Here is a 25059-nt window from a genome sequence, read left to right on the forward strand (position 1 = left end):
TTTTTAGTCCAGTTGGCTAATAGATTATTCAGATCTTCTTAGAGTAAATACCACTTTGAACACATTTACACTTTTCCTCTCTAATCCTTCAACCTGTCAAAATCCAGCAATAAGAGACTTTTGTTTTTAACATCTCCTAGGTCCTCCTTTCCTTTCTTGGCTCAGGAAACCATATGCTTATTTTCATACATCAGTGCCTTGATCTTACAGAACCTGATAACACACTTAACAAATGATTGTTCTGTGATCTCAGGGATTCTCTTGGCTGGAAGGCCACTCACAACAGGACCTGCATTCTCCTGGCAATGACCAGCCTTAATGGAATCCAGCCTGCAGAGCGTCTGGGCTGTGTGTGGAGCTGGTGTCAGAGCAGGTCCAAGCAAGTTCCCTGAAGTGCTGCCTGTACAACATCATGCAATTCAGAAACATTCCTTCGAACCACCACCCACCTTTTCCAGTGGGAATCCAGTGAAATGATTGTCTGGAAGCATCATGGAAGTAGAGGAGAAGATATTAAATTCGTACTCTCAGAGGAAATTGTGGAGGGGTAAGTGGGTGGAAATACGATGGGGGATGGGGCTTGAAAAGCAAAGATGGAAAAAAATAAACCACCCTGCCACCAAAATATTCAGCTCAGGGATGAGGGAGTACACCCCACAGCTGTTAGCACTGTTCAGCATATTTTGCATATTTACATATACCAAGGATTTCCAAACAACCCTGTGTTTGTTTTAAAATGCCCCGTGGAGATGTCTGGTAAAATGGTCACTGTAGAGTGATATTTTCTTGAAACATCATTTTGAAATATCAAAATATCCATTTGGAAAATTGTTTTCAAAATTCTGTGTATCCACTCCAAGTTGGGCAGCAGAGTCAGTGTCATTAACCACATTGTAGAGAAATCTGGAAGAGTCCATCTCTTCATCAGACAGCACTCAGAACCAAGCACCTATGTTTGAAGACAAAGAAAGTACTCCATTTGTCAAAGCCAATTCTTTAAATACAAAATGAAGTACAGAACAGGAAGCTGAAAGTCAGGACCAGCCCAGTGAGACTTACTTAGTCCTATAGCTACCAAAATGTAATTTTCTTAATCGTTGTTGACTCTAATCTTTAATTTAGAAGTATCTTCCATGAGATTTATTGAGGTATCATTGACAAATAAAAATTGTTTCTATTCAAGTTGTAAAGCATGATGATTTGATATATATGGTATGATGATTATTACCACAATGAAATTAATTAAAATATCCATTATCAGAGTTTTTATTGTTTTTGTAAGAAAATTATAATAATATTGGGCAGATTCTCATGTAGTCATTTTCTTTTGGAAAAAAAAGGCACCACAAACCATATATATCTCATTTGAAAAAGATTAGCAAACTTTCAACCAAAGGAATGGGGTAGTTTAAAGCTATATTTTCCTTTTTGCAAGATCTGCAAGAAAAGGATAGAGTGTGATGCTTAAAGAGGAACAGATTTTGTATTTTTTGGCAAGATATTACATCCTCTGTTGCTGTATTTGGCTCTTGCAAATAGTCTCTTGTACAAATGCAAAGCAAAGATCAATGCTGGTGTTCTTCATTCAGCCACAGCCAAACTTGGTATGGAAAATAAAGCAGTTGTGTTTGAGTGTTTTTCCTAACAATGTCTTGCCGCTCACTTATTGATCAGTAGCCACCCAAATTATGGATTCTTACTCTATGCATTACATCTTTCAAAACATGTTTGCTTTTCTGTAACATTCTTTCCACTGCTTAACTAGAAGCAGATGCAGTGATCAATCTAGAGAAAAGTGCTAAAAATTTACTATCTCCGTGTGGTCCTAAATAGTTGCTTAGGTAAATGCATACAGGTAAACAATGAGATGCTTGGAGAGTGAGAGCATCATTGAATGGCCATATGTTCCCAAAAAAGGAAGCAAGACAATCAAATGGTGATTGGTTGTCCCCAGAAAAAAACATACTTCAGCTAGGAAGAATCTGCTCTCTACCCCAACCAAGTGTCTGTCTTACAAAAATACTGCATAAGCCTTTGGATTCTGTGGCTTCATAATGACATGAAATGCTTTCAATAATGACAGCAGTTTTCTTCGTATGCAATTATGTAAGATAGAGAAGATGAACTTCCACTCAAATACCCTTGCAAGCATGTCTTGCTAGTGTCATTGAAATATTAGAACCTCCCTGATTACAATAAATCTGATAAGAAAATGATCACTGATATCCAATACTAATTATGATAGATAGAATAATGGCTCTGTAATGATGACCACCTCCTAATCACCAGAAGCAATGATTATAAGGGGCTTTGAAAATATAATTAAGATAAGGACCTTGAGATGTGGTCAGAATTCTGAACTACACAGTGGAAACAATGTAATCACAAGGGTGAGACAAAAGAGACAGGTCAGAATGATGCCAGGTGAGGACTTGATCAGCAGTTGCTAGCTCTGAAGAGGGAAGAGAAGACCATTGTATTCTGGCCTGGTCTAAATACGGTAGACTATTAAGAAGTCTATGCCAAATTATTTCGCTAGTAATACTGGAGAGTACTATTTAATACTGATTTCTGGACTTCTGACCTTTCATATTAAACATTTATTTAATAAGAAAATAGAGGATTCACGTTAAAAAACTCTAGCTTCCTTTAAAATATAAGATCTTGAACGTCTCCCCTTCAGGAATTCTTCAATGTCAATGAAGTATAGGAAGGTTTTTTTTTTTTTCCTCACATTATGGCATTAAAATATAATGCAAAACAAAATATTTCTTTTTTCAAAGGATTAACTGAATAACTCAGAAGCATTCTGTAGCAAAACATTTAAACACTCCTACTAATAAGTAATTCATAAACTCATTTCACCTGTTCTCCATTACAAACATTTGTTCTATAATTAACTCCTCATTGTAACATACAATTTCTTGACTATAGAAATTAACCTCATAATTGGGACAACCTAAAATGTAATTTCCAAAGAATTTTATAAGTTGCTTAATTGACTATAAAGGAAATGAAAAGAGCTTTAGTTAATTCTCAAGAAATACAGACCAAAGCAAAATGCTACATTAAAATATAAACATTAAATTCACATTAAATTATTTATTGAACAAATTGAAGATAATGACATCTGTTTTAATCACAAAATTTTCATCATCTTATATCACTGAGACATAGTCATAAGACCTGCAATTGAACAATGAAGAGAAATAAGAAAACGTCTCTTCTTCAACCCCGCAATAAGCAAAAAATATGATTTTATAATTATCTTTTAAAGTCCAAAGTTTTATGAATGATATATTTTGTAAATTAAGGATGACAGCATAACTAAGAATAGTTAATTTCTCTAACAAATCTGGAATTTCATTGTATATAAAAGCTGTATAGTAATATTACTATTAATAATTTTAAGTTTACCTAATCAAGTGACAAATACATAAACTTCACTATACTGTGTATTTTTCATCATGAAAGCATTTTACTTTACCTAGATTTATATGATAAAAACAAATTGAACCCATATTTTCCTTTTAAAATTATACAAAGAATTCACATGAAAACCTTTCCCTGTATTATATATTTTGAAAAATGTATGGAATAATATTTTTAATCAGATATAATATCCAAGATTTACATAGTCTAAGAAATTAAATCAAGTGTGTAAATAACCATTATTAACTTTTGTTCTAGCCACAGTATAGAAAAAATGTACATCTCCATTAGCATAAAGAAACATCATAAGAAAAGTTCACATCTTATACAAAAAAAAAAAAGGATCTAAACAATCTCATATTCTAACATAATTGTTCTTGGTCAAAATATAATTGTCCAGAAATTGTTAAAAAGGAAATTGATATCTTGCCATTTTGTAGAATGTGTGCTTGTTTGTTATATACTACAATTGGTAAATTACACTTAAATCTATTAGAATTTCTTAAAACTTAAATAGGAGATTCAGATAAATGTTGGATCAAACTAGCTACAACTTTAAGAGGATACTTGTTTGATCAATAATTTGAAACTACAGAATATTTTTCAAACAAGACACCACAATAACAATAAAAGGAATAAAAAATTAAGATATTTTAACAAGAATGATTATAGGTTAGAAAAGAATATGGGGTGCAATTCCCAGAGAACATTAAAGTGTTCTTAAAACCTACGAAAAATTCTAAAGTCTTTTCTGTGACCAGTCTCCATGAGCAAGACATCAACGTTATTAACATTTTGAAACTATTGAAACTGATGTTTCTTTACCAGCTCCACTCCTGCCCCAAATGCCAGACGCACACACTTTTAAATACTTTATGTATTCATCTTCTACATACAGTTTTGAACTAAAACTCTAGCCTAAATTTTCCAAAGCCATTTTAATCGTAGATTTAATGCTTTAGTAGTAGATTTAAAGAGCTCTTTGGCCTTTAAATGTTATTAAAAAAACAACAACAACAACAACAACAACCTGTAATTTCCCTCTCAAACAAGACGTACTTTGTCTGAAAGATGTATATTTGATCCTGCAGAAGAGAAAAGAAAGAACTGAGCGATTAGGGTCCCGTACATTAACATTGGCAGGCTGGTTTCACTCTTGGTCCTCCAGAGTTTCTGCTGTCCTTCTGTCAGCTGCAAAGGTGATCAATCACAGGAATTCTTAGTGCCGTCAATACCCCTTTGTAACGGCAATGGTTCCAGTGAACTCTTTCCATCTTCAATAACTGACACAGTGTCAACATCTGCTTCTAATAAAGTTGTTCTTTTTTTCTCAAGTAGAGTAAATCCACTAACTGAGATCTTAAAGGCTTGTATTTTTCCCCCTTTTTCATGTAGAAGATTTTTTTCCACCATATCTTGCAAATTTCCTCCAAGGCAAGACAAGAAAAAAACTGGATAACTCAAAAGAAATGTCTTACTTCAGGTGCCAAGGAAACCCAAAAGATAACTGAACAATATAAACTCTGGTGAATTAATGACACTGACCCATCAATTTTGGAGACACAATACATGGGGGAATGAATAAAAATATTGAGATATGTGAGGAAAATCAGGGTGGGACATACACCAAGAACTTATTTTTCCTTTGTAAATGAAAAAGTAAGAAATCAAAGCTAGTTAAGAAATACACATTATCTCCCACATCCAGTAAGGAGAAAATCTTCTCTTTGCAATAATTTCCTACAGAAAAGTAATCATATAGTGACTTGGTTGCTGAAGAAATGCATATTACAAGCAAAGAGAAGAGATGTTGGGAGGTCAGCTTAATGATCTGCTTACTCAATTGATAGACATTTATAGTAAACATCTATAGTGAGTCAAATGGCCAACAATTTCAACAGCCTGCCTGTTTGATATCACTATCTCACTTTACTCATGACATAAACAAATGAAGACCCCAAAACCACACATCAAATTGTGGCAAAAGCAGAATTCAGAGAATGTCCTCAAATCAAAGCTCTTGTCCATTAATTCATTCTGCTTTTCCATTCATTTCCCTGTCATAACTCAAGCATATCTACTTTCCTTTCCCATCACTTAATGCCATAACCCTTATTAGATTAACTCAGTAAATACTATTCAAAGGACTGTCAGTAAGGAATAGAACAGAATTTCCTATCAGTTTCCAATCATCACTTTAAATTGCAAACACAACATTAAACCAGGTAGTGAACTCAAAAGCTAGATACAGTCATATAAGGCCATCTTCAAAACTTAATAGGAAATTAAATTAAAGATAAACTTATTTTGGTGCAAAATAGTTTTGAAATCTTTGCATAGCTTTTCATAACATGAACATTCTATGAGATTTTTGAGATCCCACATATGCATTAATTTCAAACTTTTTGCACCAAAATAAACTTACTTTTAATTATTTTCCATGAACTTCTTGGGGTACACTTATATTCTGCAATCTTAAACAGGAGTGGACAAATGTATGATGAACAACAAGTTGTTTAGGGACATCTTTTAAGCTAATGCCTAGAATTTTTTAACTTTTATAAAGTTAAAGAAATTAACTCTGATTATTTAGAATCTATAGTTTGTCATTTTGAAAACTTTTGAGCAATATTAAACATTTTGTTTAATAGTATGAATAATCTTAAGAGAAAGAGATAAGTTAGAAGGAAAAGTTAAGAGAGGACAATCTTCTTAAGAAGACACATTGATTTCTCAAAAGCTCTTTTCAAATCAACACTGTGGAATCAAATAACCTACTAGGATCCTAACTTGTTAACATATGCTGCTCTTTAGTTCTTGAAGAATCAATTAAATTTAAAACTTAAGAAATTATATTCTAGTGTCTTGTTCACAGATTTTCAGAAAGCTTGAAGACAATCTGATTTGTAAACTGGTCAAAGTCTGAGTGACTGTAAATGAAAATGGGGAGGTAGATGATAGCTCTCCATAAAGCAGGTGTGACAACTTTAATTCTAACATCATCATTTTGATGTGAGAAAAATCAGACCCAGGGGGTGATAATATTTTCAACTTAATTTCAGAATAGTGTGCTAAATTACAACCCATTCTCTTTTATGACTTCTGATGATAATGGTAATATGGCCATAGAAAGCTGGTGCCAGGCAATTGTAAAGGTAAGCACTCATTCTCTATTTAGAGGTTCATTAACTACATTGGGCAAACCACACCTGGGCCTGTTCTCAAAGAGATCACCTACATATCCTTCCTGAGTACAGCAGAATTCAGGTTCCCAACTTTTCTCAGGCTCTGATAGTCAAAAAATGTTTTATACAATAGTCATTCAGAGAGATAGAACAAAGTCTAAATTCTGGTTAAAACCATATAATTGTTCTCAATAATTCAATTCAATTTGATGGGGAATAAGGAAAGGAGCAAGGACTCAATATTTTCCTTCTCAATTGTGAAAATCCAATTGAATGATCTGAAAGAGTTCGAGTGAAACACTGTTGTAAGAGAAATAGCAAAGGAAGTTAATAGGTTCCCACGGAAAAAGGGGCAGGTAAATAATCCTCAGTGAGTCATTCCATGGGAACATATGAATACTTGTCTTTGAAAACTCAAGAGAATACAAGACAACATGAGTTTTATAGGCTCATTCAACTCTGCGCTTTACATATTTGAGCAAATTACAACCGAAACAATGATACCAGATCAAAACATAGAGCAAAATGCACATAATTTAATCTGATCACTTCTTAGAACTTTAAATTCCTTTCACTAGTGAGAAAAACATACCTTAAATTTGGATCTCATATTGGTAAAAATGTGCATATTGTGTTAAAGAGTTCAGGTAAAAAACGAGCAAAGTATGGAGCAATGAGAATCTGTTTAGATTTAAAACGCACAGGATGCACCAGGAAAACTAAGACACCTAATACATTACATGTAGCCAAAGGAAATATGGGAAATATTTTAAAATTCTTTATGAGAACTCTGCCTACATAAACATATTGTGTTATTCGTGTCTAAAACATCCACACACAAAAAATGTGTATAATTAAGGATGGAAATTGGCATTTCATTAAATATTATTTTTCATGTGAGTGGTGAAAAGTGGGAGAAACTTGAGAAAATTTCTTCATCAAACTGTAACTTCTTCTATATTACACTAACTTTTGTATATGACCTTCTCTGAAAGCAATTGAAAAAAGAAATGGACTTTGCCTGTAAAGTCCTTGATTTATTAATCAGTGCTACTTTCCAAGTCTTTACTGAATAATGTCTTAATATAATTCTCACTTCATTTTTTAGAAACTGAAGGTCATATCAAGTTGAATTCCCAACTTATCAATTTTAGTGCAATATCAATAATTGTGACATAAATTTAAATATCAATATAAATTTTACTTTGCCCTAAATTTTTTTTCTTAAAAACAAAGCAAGTCAAGCAAAGAGAGACTTAAACCACAAAAAAGAAGAGTTGCAAAATCCTGTGTTTAAAGTTATTACAGATAGAATATATTAGTGTTCAGTTGATGTTGACAAGGATGGGTGACATTAGCAGAAATAGCTAAAGCTTTTTGATGTGTCTAGTACATTCCCAGATACCACTTATTCAAAAGCTTCTCAGGGGGAAAAGATGGAATTAAAATAAGACTTTTTAAATTGCAATGAATGAATAGGCAGAAACAAGAAAAAAAAAAAAAAAGACACTGGTACTCACAGGCGCCATTGGTAAATGCATTCCCACCCCCAACAAGTGGTTGTATATAAACTCTGGTTCCATTTATCAAGGTTGGATGAACTAGAAAAAGAATTATGATGCTCTAAGTAAAGTCTCCTTCGGATTTGAAGGTTTATCAAACTTCTTTCCTAAACGGCTTTCCAGAACTCTTTGAGAGAAACCATAGTAATGAAATAGCTTGTCTTCAATGTGGTCATTTAGAAAAACTTGTTTTTCAAGCTATATATACAACTCTAGCATGGAATTGTTTTCACTGAGATTCATGATAAAACAATACTGCACTGGTTTGATGATAGTTTAGCTACTTTTGTAGGAAGGAGAAAATATCAAACACTTGAGGTAACCTAGAAAGCACAGACAGAGCATATCACAGCCTCTTAAAGGCAAGCATCTTAAACATTTGCCAGTGCTTCTCTGAGAGCAAGTTCTTTAAACAGAACTCAACAATTTTTACAATATTAAAAAAAATATGTCCGTCAAAAATACCCCATCAAGGCTAAACCAAACTTTCTGTATATCTACAAAAATAGATGCACGTAGAGCTACAAAATTGTGTTCCTGAAAGAATGACCATTTTCATTTGTGGTTCATCTTTTCCTGACAAGGTGATTGATTCATAAAGATAAAAAAATCAAAATAAAACAAAAATTAACTGGTGTATTGATGAAAGCAAGAAAACATAAAAAGAAAGAGTTACTCAGTTGGGAAAGGCTCAGATGAGAGGGAAACAAACAAGAATGATTTTCTTCATTGTCTAGGACCCACTCTGCTCTCTGAAAAGTCTCAAAACCAAAGTCAACTGCCTGACACTTGCTCTTCTCCTTTCACATCTCTCTTGTCCTCCTGCAGAATGAGGGATCCTGACGGCATCTTCTTCCAGTGGGCCCTTGAATTCATGCTGCAACGTGGTGACTTACTAACACTGTTTCAGTACCATGGTGATTCCTTGTTCTTGTCTTGCTGCTGCAGACCTAGAAAAGACAACAATGGGAAAAATGAAGATTATTAATAAAACTAGCACTCAACAATAGGTATAACCTGAATTGTACTGGCTATAGAAACCAAATAGATATATAGGTTGGCACATGCTCACTCGGACTTACCTCCAATGGTGGAACTAGAAATGTGCCAGGGGATTTCAACTCAATCTTACCAAGGAGGCAGGTACCAATGCCAGTGCACTTGGTAAAGTGATAAGTATAAATATACAACTGATCAAAAAGATAGGGTATGTGTCGAAGAGATTTCACAAATAAGACCAGTGTAAGCAAATAATGAAGGATAGAATTAAAAGGGAGAGAATGATCCTGCAGGGGAAGCAGGACACACAGCAGACTCATAGAATGGCAAACGCCCAAAACAGCACTCCTGCCTCAGAATCAACCCTTGGGGCATTCAGATCTGGCTAAAAGGTCCATGAGAGTCTCACAGGCATGGAAAGCCATGACACGGTGGCAAAAAACAATCTAAATGAAAGATCCTGGTGAACAAGACCCCAGCAGAAGGAACAGGCCATCAAGGAGAGAGGCGCCTTTCTCTGAAGGGAGGAAGGAACCTCCACTGTGACATAGCCTTGACTACACAAGTTCAGAGTCGGTGAACTCAAGGGGCTTCCACAGCCTAGACAGCCCATAGCAAGAGTCTCAGGTGATTGGTGACGTCATAAATAAGAGTGCCAACTGTTAAATCAACAACGGGAGTCACTGGGTACATGCTCCCCACGTAGGATATCTGTCCTTAATGTGTTTTACTATGAAACTTAAAAACACTACTAGCCAAACAATACCCTATACCTTGTGCGGTTGTGTGAGTGCAGCCTGTTGAAATCCTTGCTTAGTATATACTAAGTTGATCTTCAGTATATGAAGGTAATTGAAAATGAAACTCGATGAAGGGCAGGATGGGAGAGGGAGTGGAAGAGGGGAGGGCCACGGAAGGGAGGGAGGTTAGGGGGGAAGCCACAACAATACAAAAGTTGCACTTTGTAAATTCACATTTCTTAAATAAAAAAAAATAACTATATAACAAACAAAAAAAGAAAAAAAAGAACTTAATACTTTACCCTTTTAGTATTTTTTATGTTCTACTTAAAACTATTGGTTGAACTCTGTAATTAATACACAATTATTCTTAGGTGTTTAATTAATGCTATAACTAGTACTCAAATAGTATTTTACACTTTGTGTTTCTGTGTGGGTGCAAACTGTTGAAATCTTTACTTAATATATGCTAAATTGATCTGCATATAAAGATAATTGAAAATTAATTTTGATGTGAATGGAAGAGGAGATGGGGTGGGAGAGGGGAATGTTGTGGGTGGGAGGGAAGTTATGGGGGGGAAGCTATTGTAATCCATAAGCAGTACTTTGGACATTTATGTTCATTAAATAAAATAAAAAAAAAGAAAGTGAATGTCAAAAAAAGAAAAGAAAAGAAAGAAACCAAATAGAGAATCCAGATACTAGAAAAGTATGACTTAAGGATAATCTGGTATCTCATCAACTTCCATGCCTATCAGTATTCATAACATTCCATTTATACAGTACAAATTCTTTTCTACAGTTCTTATTTCCTTGGAGTGTAAGTCAATAATAAATATACTAAATGAAATATTTTGTTATTTCAAAAGGAACTTATATTAGAAGCAAAATGGACATAGCCAATCTTATAGGTTTTACTTCAATTAATACTTTTGGAAATCATAGAGAAGATACTTTTGGACAAATATGATGAACATATTTTGTTGTTTTGAATTGTTATAAATTATGGTGAATAATTAGAAATGGTTAAAATAAATGTAGTGTTATCTATTTTATTGATTCATAACTAATATCATTCTATTAAATCTCCATTCTATTTATCAATTTACATATTTGAATATCCTGTTCCTCCAGAAAGTTTAAGTGACATATGCAAATTCATACTACATAGAAAGAAAACAAAATTTAGATATAACTTTAAAAAAAAGGGAAGATAATTCAATATATGTTAATTCCAACTCACAACTATAGTTGGGAAGAAGTTCAGAAAAGAGAAGCCATAAAAAATAGACTCTGATCCAGTACAGTTCATTGGCTAACTTCTGATATGGGCAATTAACATAGAACCTTCAATTTCTACCCAGTTGAAGTTACTTTCACTGTTTTTTCTTTTCATTTTTACCGACAAATGAAATTTTATACCTTTAAGATGTTTAATGAGATCCCTTGATGTATGTACATATTGTGAAATGATTAACACTACCATTTTAGTTAACACATTCATCACTTTTTTATACCCAAGGCATAATTGTTTGAAAGCGTGAAGTCTGAGACAGATAGTTGCTCTTAAGTTGTTTCCAATCAGATACCAAAGCATTTAGTGAAGACCTCTAGTTTTTTGTTTTTGTTTTAGAATTTGCTTGAAAGGCAGAGCTAGAGAGAGGTGGGTGAGGGGGAAGGGAATTTTCCATCTGCTGGCTCACTCTCCAAATGGCCACAAAGGCCAGGGCTGGCCCAGGTGGAAGCCAGGAGCTTCATCCAAGTCTCTCACTTCAGTGGCAGGGACACAAACACTGGGGCTATCTTCCTCTGCTTTCGCAAGCATATTAGCAGGGAGCCAGATCAGAAGTGGAGCATCCAGGACTCGAACTGGTGCATGCCAGCGTTGCAGGCAGCGGCTTAACCTTCTTTACCACAATGCTGGGCCCCTTGAAGACTTTTTAATAAATGAGTTGAAATGAGACATGACTGCTGTTGTATAGTTGCAAGGATCTCAGGCTCTCTTTTTGATCTAAAACTGCTATAAGTCTGAACTTATAGCTCTGAATAAATGATTTTAAATTTTTATCGTTACTAAAGCAACACTTCTTGTCCCTCAATTTGCAGAGAATTTTATAAAATAATGGATGTAATAACAAAAATAGAAAAAAGTATTTCTTGAATGGATATTTAATGACAACCCACAAAGCAGACTATTTAAGAGAGGAAGAAAAGAAACACAAGAAGATCACAAAACACACAGTTTCATATAGCTTTTGTGTATTGCTCCCATCTTTACATTTTTCTCAATTGTGCTGGTATTATATTTAATAAGTATTGATTCTATCGATAATTTTCCTTTCACATTTCAAAAGAAGAAACAGTGGAAGAAGATGGGGGAAGGAGGAAGGGAGAAGAAATAAAAGGATCTGGGGTATATCAAGTCACTTTGAGTTTGCTTTACTCATTTTCAAATGATTTTGTGGTTAGAATAATTTGCAACCTGACAGTCTCTGCTCTGTGACTCTTATAATCCAAACCACCTTTACTGACAATCTGCTGACTACATAAATATTTTTTTCATTATTAAAATGTCTCATCTTCTCTATGACTCAGTATTTCCACACTTGAGGACTGCATCAATCTATAGAATGTCAGCACTGCAAGTCATGAATATTGTTATAATCATCAAGTGGTTTGAGTGTCTTTTTTCTCCCTTTGAAATAAAGGCAATCCGCAGTTTGCTCTGCAAAGACTTAGGACTCCTTCAAAGTCACGTTAGTCTTTTTCTGTGAACAAGTATCACATTACTTAACATAGTCCCAAACTCTCCAGCAGGAGTAACGGGGGTCACCCTCTCTATAAATTTGCCTCTTAGTTTAGTTCCACGTCCCTGCATTTCTGCATTGCAAACCTTAAATAAATCAATTCATCTATGGCCTGAAATGTATTAAATATCTAATGGATCCTTGTGCTATAGTTTCTTCTTCTTGGTGATGTGACATAAATCAAACCATGCATTTCACAATAGGAATAAACAAAGCACAAAAAAATGAGCAACCACAAATGAAAAATCCCATCAAAAAGCTGTAAGAGAAAAGTACGACTATACTTTATCTGGTTAAGACAATTGGTATGAGTGGATCAGAATACTTGAGTCAGGCAGTACATTCAGTTTTCCCCAGCCAGAGTTGAGGGAAGCAGAATTGTTAATCGGTGATCCTTATGTAGTCCACTTATGTTTGTAATTTCCCAAATTTTTCTTACCACAACTGAATCCACTCTGTTACCAGTCTTGCTTCTTTTAGGTTTCATGGTTGTTGTTTTGCCTTCTTACTTCCCCAACTTGAAGTCTAGCTCACAGCGTATCCTGAGACTTCCCTACTCACCATCTGAAATCACCCATGTTTATTTTCTTTATATTGGTATTTCAGTTTCGGTTTTATTGTTTAGTCTGTGAGATGTTCAGTAGAAAGGAACATAAACATCAAAACCAAAATGATGTTGTTAAGGCCTGAATATGCTAGGTACTGTGCTAAGTACTTTACACAAAATATCTTGTTGATTGTACCCAATCATGCTATAATAAGATCCCTTTTGGAAAGGAGAAAACAGAAGGAGAATTTATGCAACAGCTAAGTGATGGAGCTAGGATTTAAAGTAAGTGTGCTGCTCAGAGTCAGAAGTCTTTCCCACAACATATACTCTCACCTTACATAGGCTCTATAGACTACTGTCTGTGGCACTGGCTGGACTTTCCCAATGCCCTCCATCAAAATCATATCATAAAAGCAACTAAAGGAAGCATTAATAGACTCCGTTTTTATATCCCTTTATTTGCACTATTTAGAAACACCCTGAATTAAACAGAACTGACATAAAGATTTAGAAAATAAACTATCTATGATATTTTTAAAGAAACTATATTGTTGCAATGTTTAATGTAACATGTAATAAATGGCTACACAATGGTTTTTTATACTTCAGATAAAGAACACCTCTGTGGTGGAATGAGAAGGCGGTGCCAAGATGGCCACTGGCAAGTGAGCATCAGTTACTCAGGAATGGCCTCAGAACCCACATGGCAAAGGAGCCTGCCTGGCAACAGGCAATGATTGGTTAGGGCATAAATCGCCCCTTGACAGGATTGGCTGCCTCAGCTATATAAGCTACTGTACCAACTGAAATAAATGAGTCTGCAAGCTGCTCGCCTCTAGCCTGCAAGCTGCTTGCCTCTAGCCTGCTTTCATCCTACTCCTGGTGTCTGTGTGATGACTCCACACTTCTTATCTCCACCATGCTTCTCCTCCCAGAACAAATCCACAGCAACACACTTCAATAGAAAAATATGATATAATAGAATATCAACTACATCTCTATAAATATATTTAGGGTAACCATAATACTCCCCTCTAGACTTCCCCAGTATGACCATTTAAAATATACAGTGACAGGGCTGGTGTTGTGGTGTAGTAGGCCTGTGGCTCTGGTCTGAAAGGAAATGAAAGCCCATAGACCCATTTTCTCTTTTCAGTTCCAAAATCTCTGCCACCAGATAACCAAGAGAAAGGAGAAAAAAGAAATCCAGATCCAAGAACAGAGCACAGGAATTATGGATATAGAAAAAGAAACTTGGTGGGACTGAGAGATGGGGAGGTGGGAGAACTTCAGTCTAGATATTAAAACATAAGTTGGAATACCTGCATCCTGCATCCTCTATGTGATGCTGAAATTTGAGACCTGGCTGCAGTTTTTAGTACACCATCCTACTAATGCACACGATGGGAGGTAGCAGGTTATGGCTCAAGTACTACCTTCATTTGAGATACCTACAATTCATTTGAGGAACTTAGATTGAGTTCTGGCTCCTGGCTTCTGCCTGGCCCAGCAGTAGCTGTTGTAGATACTTGGAGAAGGAGCTGATGGATAGGAGCTTCCCTGTCCCTCTCTCAAATAAACATATATACATATATATTTTAAAAAGTGAGGCAAATGTTTACCACAGTGGTTAAGACACTGCTTGGAAGGTCTACATCATGTATTGGAGTGCCCGAGTTCAAGTCCCAGCTCTGCCTCAGATCAAGCTTATTGCTAATGTACACCCTGAGAGGCAGCAGGTGAAGGACTAAGTACTTGGGTGCCTTCCACCAATTTGAGAAATTGTATTGAGTTCCAGTCCCTGACTTCATCCCAGGCTAACCCTGACATTTGGGGAATAAACCCTTTTGTGGAAGTTGTGTCTGCCTATATGCCTTTACAAGAAATAAAAATTTTAAGAAGAAAAGAAACTCAAGACCACATGAATATATATGATTTTTGTCAATTAAAAAAGAAAAAAGAAAAATTAGAGGCAAGAAAGAAGGATCAGCATATGATTTTCCTTTAACATTTGAAGAATTATATAGTCTTAGCACATTCAGGATGCTTCAGCATGAAAACAACAATTTGTGTGGCTGATAAATAATAATAATGCATTTGTAATAGTTCTATAGGCTGGAAAATCTAAGATCTATGTGCCAGCAGACTCCGAGTCTGATGAGGCCTACCTTCTGGTTCATAGAGATACTATCTTATTGTATGCTCCCATGGTAGGAAGGGCTAGGATTTTCTTAGGTATCTTTTTTTATTTAAATTTTTTATTTATATAAATAGAACTAATTTCATGTATCTCATACATATAGCTTTAAGTATACAATAACATTTTCTACCCCATCCCCCCCACTCTCATCCTTTCTCCTGCTTCCTATCTTATTTTTATTTTTGTGATAATATACTTTTTTTTGAGAACAAGTTTTATCTTTAATTGAAAAAGCATCTAAGAAAATAGGAAATGGAGCTGGGCACTTAGGCATATCTAAAAGTTATAAGACATAAAAATACCCTCCACTTAATACACTAAAATGAAGTAAATCTTTGAGAACAAGTTTTACTACTAAACTCTCATAATACAACTCTTTGAGGACAGAGGTCCTGCTTGGGAAGTTAGTGCACAGTGACTCCTGTTGTTAATTTAACAATTAACACTCTTATCTATGACATTAGAGATCACACAAGGCTCTTGACATGAGCTGCCTAGGCTATCGGGAGCCTTTTGAATCTACAAACTCCTTCAATATTTCAACAAGGCCACAAGCAAAGTAGTTGTTCTCTCCTCCCTTCAGAGAAAAGTACATCCTTCTTTGATGATCACTTCTTTCCACTGGGGTGTCACCCACAGGGGTTCTTCATGTAGAACAGTTTTTGCCACAGTGTCTTGGCTTTCCATGCCTGAAATGTTCTTGTGGGCTTTTCAGCCATACCAGCATGCCTAAAGGGCTGATTCTGAGGTCAGAGTGCTAATTTAAGTGATTTTTTTTGTCTTTCTATGAATCTGCTGCATGGACTGCTTCCTAAGTTGGGGTGTTCATGCCTTTTTAATTCTATCTATTATTATTGCCAAACACTTAATCCTATTTGTATGATCACATTAATACCTAACCCCATCCATATGATCACTTCAACACTTAAAATGCTTATGGGGATTTGGCATCCCATGACAAGTTTTTAAACTGTATCCTCAGAAGTAAGTCCATAGGAATGCATGCAGAACTATACAGCTTAACAGTTACGAGCTTTACACATTCCATAATTACAGCTTTAGGAACATGGTGATTCTTCCCACTATACCTGTCCTCCCACCCATACTCCCACTCCCTTCTTCCTCCCTCTCTTATTCCCACTCTTATTTTTTTTCCTAATATCTATTTTCAATTAACTTTATACAAATTTGATTAACTCTATGTTAAGTAAAGAGTTCAACAAATAATATGAAGAAAAAAACCTGTTCCTCAATAGTTAGGATAAGGACTGTTCTAAGTCATTGTTTCTCGAAGTATCAATTTCACTCTACAGATTTTGTTTTAGGTGCTCTGTCAGTTATCACAGGTCAGGGAGAACATATGGTATTTGTCCCTTTGGGACTGGCTTATTTCACGTAGATCCCATTCCTTAGGACTCTGCCCCCATGACCTAATCATGTTCCAGAACCACTTCCTAATACCAGAATTGGTAACACCAGTATTCTCACATATGGATATTGGAGGACATCAAACTTTCATATAACAGAACTAACTTTATAGGTATCATGACTGGAATATTTTCCAGTCACAGGAAAATGAATTCATAGCTGATATTTGGGGAAGCAGCAGCTCCATAGATTCACCTGTTGCAAAAAGCTGTGGGAATAAGGAAAGAGAGTAACAACAAATGGTGTTTAAACATAAAAGACCTGAAGACTTCCCTCTCTCTAGCATTCCTAAACTTCCGGATGTATTGTGAAAAAAAATTCTCAAAATTGCCATCCTCTCCTCTTGCAGGAAATGGTACAAAAGTCAGCTCCAAGAGAATTCTGGTAAGCCTGCCATTTTTCCCATAGTTAGGATATGGGCTCCCAGGGTAGAAGAATTGGCATTGGCTACTTCAGATGAGAACCTTGGAAGGATCACCAACACCAGGAAGATGAAATCAGCCAAGTTTAAAAGGTCTTTATTGGGGGTACACTGAATAGAATGTATAAAGAAACAGAATGGGAGAAGAGTGAATATTTGTAAATAAAGGCCAGCAAAAGAATGAAATAGCAAGGTGAAGAAGCAGATAGCAACTTACTGATCGATTGTTAAGTGATGTGAATGATTGTTTTTGTGATGTAAGTAACTCTGTAAGAACAAAAAGGCAACCTCAGGAAGAGGATGAGGGAAGAATCTGAGAATTTTCAACTCTGGCATTTTATTTTAGACTGAGAGCAATGGAGTTAGGTCATTGGGTTGGACCAAAAATTACCACAATTTATGATGTTAAATTTTCTGCCATTATGTAAAATAATAATAATGTAGATCACTGAAAAACTAACAATTCTGCATCTCACTAGGAATGGATGTCCAATGAGGAAGCATAATCCTTTGACACACAGCTTTTTCTGTTAACTTGAATATGCTTCCAATTAATTTTACTGCTGGTCACCATACAATGAAAACATGCTGATAATAAAAAAAATAGGAACATGAAACTTGGATGTATGTGAAAAATATTTATGATCTAATAAGAAAACACACAAACAAATACAAACTCTTTACTTCATAGATATCAAGAGTCTAGAAGCTTTTGGGATCAGATAGTTCGCTCTAAGACTATGTAGCTTATTCTGATATTTTAAAAAAAATAAATATTGTACTTTACTCATGCTTTAATAAAGATAAGTCATACTCATATGATAAGCTTAAATACATAAAGCACACTGTAAATGTATCCAACCTTCATCAACAACTTGACTGCTAATATTGCTACACTGACAAATGATCACAAACCAAGAGATGCAACATGCTATTTTATATTACTTTATGAAGTTATCATTAATGATTATACAACTGTATTTGTTTGGTTGAGCCCTGAATGATCAGTTTAAATACTAGTTAAGAATGTGTAAATAACCTTTCTATGTGCATGTAGCATCATAATATTAATTAATGGGCAAACAAATAAGAATGAGAGATATCCAATTTGGGAACTTTTATTTCATTTGGGTGAATACTGAGATAAGTTATACATAACCACCTTCTTTCACTGTTTTAAAAACAGTGTTTTTGAGTTTAAAAGCATCATAGAATTCTTGTTTAAAAACCAAGTTAATCAGTAAATAAAACTTCTATATAATATCATCTAGCATCAGACAAATTGCTGAGTACATGAGCACTCAGGATCTACACTCACCACTGTTTATAATGTGCTCAAATTATTTCATCACCATTATATCTTAGAAAACACCAATACATTTATGTCCATATATATAGCTCAATCCTATCTTTTGGAGGGTTGTGTAATATTTATCTAGTGTATGCCATTACCTACTTCTCTATAATTGTACATTATTTGAATATACACATAAGCACACAGATATGCACATATACACTTTTTACTTGTTATTATTTTTAGTAGTGGAGGATAAATTAAGGAAAATATATTTGTGTATTGCAGAATGTAAGCATATGGATACTTACATTTAATATTTAAGTGTGGTGGCTAACTGTGCTTAAGAACTTTTCATCAAAATTCCCAATTATTATACTATTTATGATTATTATTGTAGCTTGAAGTTACTTGTTTTAATTTGCATTTCTTTCATTATTAGTGAAACTGAACACTGCATGGTCATGATCTTTCTTCCTGTGTGTTTCATCTTTTTCATTTATTTCAAAGTGCTTTTTGCAGAGTAGGTATATCAGCATTTTTCTCAAGCATTAAAAATATTTGGCCTGTTAGATGAATTACCTTCATATTTGATAGGTAAATGCTGGAATAAAATTCTTTTTGTAGTCATCAGAAATAAAATGTATTCTTCTTGAATTAGACCAAAGATGAGGTGTATTTATTATGACACTTGTAATTATATTATTTTTTATAATAACAACTCACACTGAAATGATCAAAGATGACTGGTAATAGCAACACAATAATCTACTGAGAGAGGGAGATTTCTCTGTGTACAGAGGTGTTTCTTAGGAAACATTAGAATTCACTTAGCATCTCAACAAAGTAGTACTGTCAGAAACAATATGAGAAAAACTGTCTGAACTTGTCAAAATGTCATGAAGCTCAGATTCAGAAGAGGGGTAGAAATGTAAAACTTGCTGAATCTGACATTAGTAGACCATAATTTATGACGTTATTCTAAGAAGCACAGCACCTGCGCACCTGAGGCAACCATCACAGGTGACAAGCAGTTCCTCACGCAGGTGTTTCCCATGGCTAATGTTTTCCCAGGCGCAGACAGTAGCCCACTGTCATGACTCTGCGCTCTGCAAACCTCCCTGCCTCTTAAACCACAGACTCTCCAGGGTTCATGATCTGCAGCCTCTGCTTCGGTCACATCCGCTTCCTCAGGCTTGGGCATGGTAAAATGTCCAGGTGGAAAGTAAATCGGCAAGTACTTAAGTCATCAGGAGATGGACTTAAAAATCTGAACCAGTTATTTTAATAGGGAACTTGTGGAAAAGTACAAAATGTAAATCAGAGGGCCACATAGTTTTTGATGAGAGTGACAATTTATGAGACACAAAATTTGACCATCAGCATGATTGATAACTTCTCCAGTGCTAAGAGCTGGGGTGCGGCACAATTTGAAATTTAGACACTGTTTACCAATTCAGTGGCCTCAATTTCAAAAGCAGATATAAAGGAACTTTGAAGGCAGAGAAAAAGAATAAAGGAAGAAGGACGTGGGGAAGAGTGAAATGGAATACTGTCTGTAATTTCTTCTGCAGACTTTCTCCCAGAACTGAGAAGAGCAAGCCCAAAAAAATGTTTGGATCACTTATTGTAACTGAAACCACAAGTAATACTACTCTCAAGGGATTCTAACTCTCCAGACATCTGTTGGATAACAAATACAGCCAAACATGCATCTTTAAAGAGGTTTCTAGGTTATGCAGTGACAGCTTTATGATTCAGAAAACAGATAATGCAAGCAGAGTAAGAGCTAACCTGAATCTATTGCTCACCCACAAACATAATTAGAGAAACATAATTAGAGAAACACCTACACAGGAAGCATGATACCTGGAAAGAAGAATTCTTTAAAGACTTCCAAACTTTTAAAACTATTTCATGACTGCTGAAATACAAATCTATATTTTAATGACTATTTATATGGTTTAACTGGTTTCTCTTCTTTCAAACAAAATATACAGAGAAATGTTCAATAAGAATGAGACACGTTGCCTCTGTATCAATCAGTGACTTTTCATCTCATTCCTACATGACATGAACGCAAGCTTGTTCTCTGACATTTTCCAGATGAGTTTGTTCAATCCAAGCATGCATAAACAGGGCCTCAATGATTATGAAGATGCTAACTATCACCTGGTATAGTTCAAGCAAAGAAGGCATGAAAATAAGTATTAGAACATATGCTTGTGGCAAAAAAAAAAAAAATACAGTTAAGTCTCCACTGTATCAGGCTGTAGCCAAAAGATAAATGGCATATTTTGCCTTTCAAAAATCTTTTGAAAGAGTTTTTTTTTTTTATCATCTTTTTGCCAAGGAATTCAGAACATGTTGGCCGCAGACAACAGTTTGTGAAATCCTATATTGTTGATAAATAGAATAAGAGAAAAGTTAGCCCATAGGGGAATGAAAAGTATATGTAAATTCCTTAGGCCATATAGAATTTTTGTATAATCTTTGTAGCCTATTTGACAGCTGATGTAAAATTTTCCAGGAACAAATTCTGAAATATATTTCATCATTTAAGTTGCTCTTTCAGACCCATATATGTGATATGAGAAATGGCAAAGCATTACTGAAAAATTATTTGCCCTGCAAAAAGAGCTTGACCCCTGAACAGGCTTCCCTTCTTTTGTGAGCACAGCAGTTCCTTTCAGCGAGACATGGTGTCATTTCTAAAAAGAATCCAACTCCCAACCACAGCTGCTTGATACTAACTCATTTAAGAAATCAGTTGAACAATGATGGCATTGCCTAATCTCTCTTGCACATCTTTAAGAAAACTTTTAAGAAAGCAAGAGATGCTATCTAATTTATACGAGTATAGTTAATACCAAAATAGGTAATGAATCATTTTTGTTTCACAGCTTTTAAATACTAGCATGTATCAGTGTAGTTGATGAGTCTGATTTGTAGTCCAAATTTCTTATTCCTTGTTTTGATCTTTGCAAGTGACAAAGGATGAATATCTCAACAGTACAATCCCTCTCATTATTCCATGTATCAGAGTATTCCCAACAGTGAAAACTATTTAAAAATGCCTTGAAGAAACCTGATAAACCCTGATCACCCCTTGACTTTTCTTCTTTATCTTTAGCCCACCTCTCCCAATCTCTGCCTAACCAATACGCTAGTATCCAGTATACATTGCGTGACCAATACCAGCAAGCATCTACTGAGAAATTCAGCGCCAACAAATAGCACAGCTAATCTTTAAGAACAGAAACAAATTAAGTTAGACTCAGTCAAAAGGTGACAGAGGATTTCAATGCTGACTTCTCAAGTCATTCATGAGGCCTGACATCTTCAGTGTGAATTTAACTGTTGGGAATGAACCACATTTACTAAGAATCATGAGAGTGTTTATTCCATAACATGTGTCATCATCTAGGAAACACAACCATGTGCACTGTGGAAGTGCAGCTGTGTCAGGGCAGCAAGTGTCACCTCTATTCTGTATCCAAGTAAAAGGAAGAAGCCAAGGTGCTGCAAGACTGGATCAACATACTAGTTAATAGATTGGCCCCATAGCTTTTTAGTCATCTGTCTTCCTATACACATCTCTGGGCACACATTTTCACATCTCTCCACATATTAAAGGTCCCTAGATTATAATCATTTCGTATGAGTTCTTAAGTAATATAAGGGATATAAATTACTAATAAAAGTATCATTCTGTCATTCCCTTTGTCCCTCCCTCCCCCTTCCTACCCTCCTTCCTTTCCTTCTTTTCTTCCTTCCCCTCTCTCTCTTTCACACACATTTATATATAAATGTATATTATGTATGTTTTTACACTTCTAAATTTCTTCTCCTTCTCCTCCTCAAGCTCCTATTAGTGTTCCCAATACACATATTCCTCAAAGGAAACACAATTTGACAAACTAATTTTCTCTGACTTCCTTAAATAACATGTGCATGCATATATCACACAGTCACACATACACACAATTTTTTTTAAATGAGGAGATATATGCTTTTCTGTGTCTTATTCTTTTTTTAAGTCACAAATACACATGTAAGATAATTCACTCAGAACCCCCCTCTTGATGGCAGTCACTCAGTTTCAGTCTTCTTTATTACAAATTTTGCCACAATAACTATTTTTGTGTATATATTCAGACCTGGTGTAGATTACAGCTATGTAAGGCAGACTCCTGAGGATTAGAATGCTGGGCCAAAGTTAATGAGTACTTTTGATGTTAATACACTTTCCAATTTACTTTGTTGAAAGGTTTAACTCTTTAATTTCCTACCAGTGTGAGAAAAATAGCCTTATCTATCACTTAATCATGGTGTCTTTTTCAAGGATTCAAATTTACATGCACCCAGTTATTTGTATCCTATGTAAATGTACCCCAAAATATTCATAGCTGCAGAAGGTTCCTGTCCTTGTCCTATGATATGGGGAGGATCCAGGAGGTAAAGTGCCAGGCTTCAGGCACTGTGACACCCAACACCACTCTAAGGAGAAAGGCTCAGAGGAGAACAAGGGCATAAGGTCTACAGGACTGGGGAGACCAGGAGAGCTTCCTTCAGTTCCTGCAGAGTCCAGCCATGGCCACTTGACAGCAACTGCAGTGCTTTGGAATGCATTGCTTCCCTCTGATGCACCATCCAGTCAGTATATAACTGGGCTCTCCTGATGATTTGCGCACATCTCAAAGATGGTTTTCATTACCCTTCTCATCACAAAATTGTTATTCTGGACATGTGCCCTCAACAACTAACACCATTTGAAAGTGTGTAGATATTTTAACAGATCTTTTATGGATTTTTTCCTTCAGTGGAAAATAGGCTCATGACATATGCCTAAAAGAAAAAATAAAAACTACAGAAAGTGTGACGCAATCAATTGTTGCTTATTAGAATGACTAGAATCTTTTTTGTTACCATGTCCTAGTAAACTCAACAATAGCGAGTATTTCTATTGGTTCATAAACATTCTAATATATTTTTTAAATCTACAGCTATTGACTTTTGATGTTCTGTTTTAACTGAAATATTGCCCTTAACAAAGGTAATACAAATCTACAAATTTCATAGATAGTATTATTGTTATTGAGAAATCCAAGAATTCTAGGGCTGGATTCCATACAGAAATGTCATTAAACTGTTCCATCTGATGTAATCAAGTGATTAGAAGCAACTGTCTACATCTTTTATTTTAATACTATTAAAAATGTCTTAATTTCCTAACCATTTATAAAAAGTACTAATACAATCAAGAAAGTCTTCAATGAATCGCCAGTCTTTCAGAATGCAGATAGCTAGCACACGTTCCATGAGAAGAATGAGGTAGAAAGGGGGTAACAGTCTGTAGTTGAGCATCTACAATGGATGTTACTGTGATGCCTTCTTTTCTCTAGAATGAAAAACATTATGGTGCCTTGATATTTTCACACAAATAACTACGCTCAATATTCTTATGATCCAATGAGTCTTCCTTGAATTTATGATATCCTTCTGTACTGCAAAGCCTATTATTTGCACATTCTGAGATCAAGTAATGGTAACTTTTGGTCCTCTTCTTTTTTTTTTTTTCTTGTAAGTATGATGGTTAGAAAGAGAAATTATCATTAGGAGGTTGCTGGATATAAAGTTCCATAATGTTAATCTTACTAATACCCCAATGCAATTTAAAACTCAGTAAAATTTTTATTTTTATTAAAATAGCTTGGTAAGGTTAGCACAGACTATGTACAAGAAAGTATGAATCTTGAAATATGATTGGGAGATGATAAACTCACAGTTTAGACAGAAAAGATGCTTATCTGTCTTTCATAGAGAGAATGCATCTTTCTAACTGTTGCTATAGTGCATTAGTGATTTTTCATCTTTTTGTTTCCTATCCTTAATAAAACAGATACTTATGTACACTTCATTGTAAAGCATCCTTATAGTACCGAGCACCATGCTCTTAACCAGTGAGGTAATTTAATTATCCTATTGCACAGAAAATACAAGGTTCAGAAATAATAATCACTTTTTTAATCCTACTAAAATACTATTTTTGTCATTTGTGATGAGGTCCTTATCACAAAACATTCAGATTAAATCAGAATTTTGTTTTCAAATGTAGTTTACTGGCATTATTTCAGGAAATAACCTAATATGATTCTACTTGTAGTATATTACTGGATACAATGTATTCATAGAGAAAAAAACAGTAGGTAATAAGGACATTTGTCTCTTCCTAACTCCCCAAGTGGTATTCAGTGCTTCCTATTGAATGCCAAAATTTAACGTCTCAATTTTCTGAGATTTCTTAAAAGAATGATTCCATTCACAGGTTATAGAAGCTTTGACAGGCAGAGTGGATAGTGAGAGAGAGAGAGACAGAGAGAAAGGTTTTCCTTTTTGCCGTTGGTTCACCCTCCAATGGCCGCCGCGGCCGGCGCATCT

At 35.1% G+C, this 25059-nt stretch overlaps 1 protein-coding gene across 3 annotated transcripts in view; it reads right to left on the minus strand.

Annotated features, from left to right (window-relative positions):
• Window positions 1-3857: 3857 nt before the first annotated feature.
• Window positions 3858-25059, minus strand: part of VGLL3 (vestigial like family member 3) — a 51020-nt gene continuing 29818 nt past the window's right edge. For 2 of the 3 annotated variants that reach the window (XM_062206688.1, XM_062206689.1), the window contains exon 4: window positions 3858-9129. In XM_062206688.1, the coding sequence (XP_062062672.1) occupies window positions 9086-9129 (44 nt within the window). In that variant the 3' untranslated portion in view covers window positions 3858-9085. The remainder of the gene's footprint in view (window positions 9130-25059) is intronic. The other variant, XM_062206687.1, reaches the window with a different exon arrangement.

Source organism: Lepus europaeus, chromosome 2 (assembly GCF_033115175.1).
Source record: "Lepus europaeus isolate LE1 chromosome 2, mLepTim1.pri, whole genome shotgun sequence".
Lineage (NCBI taxonomy): Eukaryota > Metazoa > Chordata > Mammalia > Lagomorpha > Leporidae > Lepus > Lepus europaeus.